The 4,890-nt window shown below is 43.7% G+C and overlaps 1 protein-coding gene and 1 long non-coding RNA gene across 2 annotated transcripts; one reads left to right on the top strand and one right to left on the bottom strand.

The window, feature by feature from the left end:
* The first annotated feature begins 322 nt into the window (after positions 1-322).
* On the top strand, positions 323-4,124 carry LOC119274333. Its single transcript, XR_005135120.1, has 2 exons — positions 323-573; positions 3,335-4,124. It is a non-coding gene; the product is annotated as an uncharacterized LOC119274333 (long non-coding RNA).
* On the bottom strand, positions 782-3,909 carry LOC119274332 (rust resistance kinase Lr10-like). The gene is made up of 3 exons (XM_037555002.1): positions 3,144-3,909; positions 2,295-2,318; positions 782-2,146 (listed from the first exon to the last, which is right to left on the bottom strand). The coding sequence occupies exons 1-3, from the start codon at positions 3,907-3,909 to the stop codon at positions 1,056-1,058; spliced, it is 1,881 nt and encodes a 626-aa protein (XP_037410899.1). The 3' UTR covers positions 782-1,055.
* Positions 4,125-4,890: the final 766 nt, after the last annotated feature.

The raw sequence follows: 4,890 nt of genomic DNA, 5'->3' as shown, positions 1-4,890 counted from the left end.
AGAGCATTACTAGTTGAATGTTTTTCAAGAAAATTTATGTTATCACGAGGATGGCGATTTCCTACCGTCTAATTTGCCATGCCATCCCAGCGAACATCAAAATTTTAATATTTCCCTCCATTTTTAGGTAACGTACTAGTGACTTGGTTTTTCTTTTAATGGAAAACGTAGCGGTGGTTTTCTGTTTTTGTTTTGAGAAAACGGAAAAGGTACCAGTGGATGTTTTTTTGTAAAAGAGTACCAGTGGATGGCTAGCCAATACGATGAGCTCTGCGCCGTTCCACAGCCCAGACCGCGGACCGGCCCAACAATCAATTCTCATTGCCCATTTCTACAGAGGAGACCGACCCAACTCAGGCGCCTTATCCCCAACGGCCAGCGGGTGCCCGTATCTACCCTAGTCGGCGGCCGGCCGCCGGCAAGTGCTTACTCCGGCGACGCAGTCAAGCCGTGGCTGCCCACCGGAGGCCGTTCCGCCCGCGCAGCTCAGATTCTCCGAGTTCTCGTCTTGCCGAGTACCCCGCTTCCCTCGCGTCTTACCGAGGAAGTAGCTGAGTAATCCCCATTGCCATGGTGAGTAATCCCCATTGCTCTCCTTTTGATTTCAGAACAGAAATGCTGCGTTTCTAGTAGTAGCTGAGGCAGTGGCATGATTAGCTGAGGCCATCTGCGCATCACTGTACTAGAAAGATCTTACAGGGTCATCTTGTGATTCTCACAGGGAAATGGCTACAGTTTCTGACTGAAAGGGGATAAAATCACAGCAATGACAGGATACTAGTACTCTAATTTAACAAGTTCTCATTATTCAGTGTTGACAAATCCAGCGCCATATGTTTCTAATTAATAGCATTACAACATGATAAGGTACAGATCAGGTGATCCATGTAGCAATACAATAATAAAGGTACAGATCAGGTGACCCATGTAGTTCAGTTCAGTATGTGGTCGAATTAACATTCGAAATAGAAGTACAAGGCATTACAGTTTGCAACACAGATGTGGAATAAGTTCCCTCAGATGTGTAATGATACATAAAAATACACAATGAGTGTTCATGTGTTCATCGTGTTTTGTGGCACAGTATGATTTTCAGACGACACAAAGGGCTTGGGGGGAATCTGCAGGTTCTGCAACCTCCCTGTTAACATGTTTACCACCTTTGTCATTGATGGCCGATTCTTCGGGTTCCATTGGATGCACCACAGTGCCACAATAGTCAGCTGTCTCATCTTCTCCTTGTCTTCTGCTGTCATTTCCAAAGTAAGCTCCCATTCATGCCCACTGATTACTCTCTCGTAGATCCACTCCGGGAGATATATCTCATCCTGGTTCTCAACACCAGGATCTGAATTCCTCCTTCCACTCACCATTTCCAATACCAGCATGCCGAAACTGTATACATCCGACTTGTAAGACACCCCTCCAAAGTTCCGAGAGTATACCTCTGGTGCGATGTATCCCATGGTGCCTCTTGCTGCAGTCAAGGTGACGATGCTCTGGTCCCTTGCACACAGCTTGGCAAGGCCAAAGTCTGAGATCTTTGGGTTGAAGTTGTAGTCCAGCAAGATGTTATGTGGTTTGATGTCAAAGTGGAGAATGCGCTGGTTGCACCCTTGATGCAGGTATTCTATTCCTCGGGCAATGCCTAGAGCAATATCTAGCATTTTGTTGGGTGCAAGGAGCTGTCGAGAAATATCGGAAATGTGTGAGAATATGTATTTCTCCAGTGACTCGTTAGGCATGAATTCGTAAATAAGAGCCTGCCTCATTCCTTCAGAGCAAAAGCCCAAGAGGCGTACGATATTTGCATGGTGGATTAGTCCAATGGTTGCAACTTCATTGATGAATTCCTCCCCCTCTCCTGTAGAACTCTCTAGCATCTTGACTGCCACAGGTACTCCATTTGGTAGCTTGCCTTTGTACACACTTCCGAATCCGCCCTGACCGAGTTTATCCTTGAACCTTCTTGCTATCTTCTTAACAGCAGGGAAGGTGTATCTTGTAGGTTTCGATGTGCCATATGCCTTGAGAAACATTTCAACCTTCATATTTATCTCTTCATTGTACCTTGACTTCAAGGAGAGATATATCACAGTGGCCACAATCAATGAAAGAACTACAAATGCAGCTACAGATGAGGCTGCTGATTAAAAAAAAAGGAAATTAGCGAGTTGCATTCAGATAAGAATCCATTTGTTTCTGACTCTTATTGCAATAAGACACAAAAGAGTTGTGGTGGCAAGCAATATGAATTTCATTTAGTGTGGAAAAAGGAATAAAAGTTGCATTACCTGCAACTAGGATGACATGCGTACCTGCATGTAGTTAGAAGATCGTTAGTTTTGCTATGATTTAATGTAGACCAAAAAAGAAGAACTACATCATTTACTTCTACAAAATACGTTTGGACCTTGTGCTCAAACGAAGCTTTATCTTCAGATCTAAGGGTATGTTTGGATTGCCACCAAAATCTACCGTACCAATTTTTGGTCATGGCCAAAACATTGGTCTTTGTATGGATGATTGCCAACCTTTTGGCATGCTGTTGTTCATTTTTCTAGCCAATTGTTTGCCAACTCATGGGCAAGGAAAAGCTCCATCAAATTCTTGGCTAGGCAAATTTTTGGTAGGGCAAACTTGGGCACAAACCAAACACACTCTAAAAGACTGAAGCAATCTAGGAATGGTTAATTAAGGTTTATCTCTTATAGCCAAATTTTTGGTAGGGCAAACTTGCGCACAAACCAAACACACCCTAAAAAACTAAAGCAATCTGGGAATGGTCAATTAAGGTTTATCTCTTACCTTTGTTTGGTGAAAATTTTACAAATTAGTCAACCGTCATAAGTTTGGCTATATAACTTGGCACTTCCATCTCTTGACGAACTTTTCTGTGGGAACTTAGAGACTGTATGTCCTTGAACAAGTTAACGATTTCTCTGGTTTGCACTACAGTTTTGTTTGTTAAATAATTTGACTATAGGTGAAAAGTTTGTCGGAAGATTAAAAACAGTCAACATCAGAATATAAGAGATCGACAAACTAGTAGATGGAGAAACAGAAAATCTAGAATGGTGTTCCAAAATAAATTGACACGCCATAATGATATATGGGATTCCAACTAGGGAAAGAAACAATACCTTGCTGCTGGCAGAATGCTTGATGCGTTCGTGAGTTGAATCCACAGTGTTGATCTTCATATTCACACTGTTGGCAGGCATTCGTAATGTTATTGCTGTACCATTTGAATGTTGTTTCACCAATGTTGATGACTCTATTGGCTTTTTCATTGAAGGTGAACTCATCGTAATTTATGCCATGTTTATCATAGGTGAAGGGTATCGGTATATCTTTAGAAACGGCCACACAGTCCCATGGAACATCAGACATGTATGCAGAAGCTGATGCCAAATACCAGAATTGACTAGCGTTGTTGCCCAGACAAAAGGCTGGGCCAACTATACTATCTTGATCTATTGGTATGAAATCTCTTGAACAACGTACTAGGGTTGTAGGAAATGATGATTGAGGTTGTTCGTAGACATCAGTTGCTAAGTTTCTTGAGATGAGCTTCTGAAGTGGGCATTGCATTGATGGTTCCACTAGCGGGACGACGTTGATGACACGGTGCCTGTAATAGATCTCAGTCACTCTGCAAGGGCCAAGAACATGGTGATCCAGGATTGTGTCATGCCCCGAGCATGATAACTGCATGCCTGGTGCACCACATGATGGTGGGTTGATCGAAAGCCGGAACGGGAACCGGATCTCAGGTCCATGTTTGCTGCAGCGGTGAGATGAACAAGTTCTTGAGAAATCTTGTTCTTCCGATGCTGCATCCACATAGGATTCATAGATTAGAAGACAGACCAGCAGCAGTGTGATAAGGAATTTAGTGAAGTCCATGGTATGTATTGGAGATGAAGATGGAAGAAGAGAAGGCAGGGAGTATAGAAAGTGGTCACTTCTATGCTTTAAACTCGAATATGTACTGATGCTGTGCTTGTCATGATAGCTGTGTGCCTGAGTAGGACTTCCAGCTACCGCTGAAACTTCTTCCGTGTTCTGTGGTTAGGAAAGTTCTGTGGTTTCTGGAAATGAATGAACGCTATCATTGTTTAGACTATGCTTTCCATTTACCAAACAGGTGCCCTCATTTTTCTCCAGCCTTAGATTCCTACTATTCTTGGATTGAATTATACATGTGTAACTACAGAAATATGCATTATTCTACATTAATAAGCTCTTGAAATCTTCCATAATAAAAGCACCATGTGGAAAGTTTGAATTATGACAAGTCTTGTTGACGTCTTGTGATAGCTTAGCGACTGATGAATGGTTCTGATTGTAGTCCAGTCGCCGTTGAAAATAATCAATCAGAGACGTATGGAAATGCCTAAAGTTATCCTTAAAAATACATCCAGTTATTAGTTTATTTTTTCTCTATGCACTACTAGGAAAAGGGCTGTAGATAGGATTGACATTAATGGTGCACCAGGAAAGTAGTGCGCCACTACTATATACTAATGGCGCACCAGTTGGTGATGCGCCATTAGTGTGGAAGACACTAATGGCGCACCACAAAAAAGGTGCGCCACTAGTGATAATTTTTTTCATTTTTGCATACATACTAATGGCGCATCCGACCGAAGTGCACCATTACTAGTTCTAACTAGTAATGGCGCACAACCACGCGGTGCGCCATTAGTAAGCTTCCCCCCCCCCTCACTCCACCTGTTCCCCTCCCTCCCTTCCTCCCCACTCGACCTAATTTGCCCCCTCCGCCCCAACCGTACGCCGCCGCCGCCTCCTTCGTCCCCTGCCGCCGCCGCCCCGACCCCCGCCGGAATCCACCCCCGCCGCCGACCCCGACCTCTCCGGCGACCG

The sequence above is a fragment of the Triticum dicoccoides genome, chromosome 3B (assembly GCF_002162155.2).
Source record: "Triticum dicoccoides isolate Atlit2015 ecotype Zavitan chromosome 3B, WEW_v2.0, whole genome shotgun sequence".
NCBI lineage: Eukaryota > Viridiplantae > Streptophyta > Magnoliopsida > Poales > Poaceae > Triticum > Triticum dicoccoides.
This window is presented reverse-complemented; position numbering and strand designations above follow the sequence as displayed.

Excerpts from the sequence above, each read along its gene's own strand:
- LOC119274332 (XM_037555002.1), bottom strand. The coding sequence starts at position 3,909 with ATGGACTTCACTAAATTCCTTATCACACTGCTGCTGGTCTGTCTTCTA. Across the intron at positions 2,319-3,143 it reads AGCATTCTGCCAGCAGCAAG|GTACGCATGTCATCCTAGTT; the intron begins GTATTGTTTCTT and ends AACTACATGCAG. Across the intron at positions 2,147-2,294 it reads GCATGTCATCCTAGTTGCAG|CAGCCTCATCTGTAGCTGCA; the intron begins GTAATGCAACTT and ends TTTTTTAATCAG.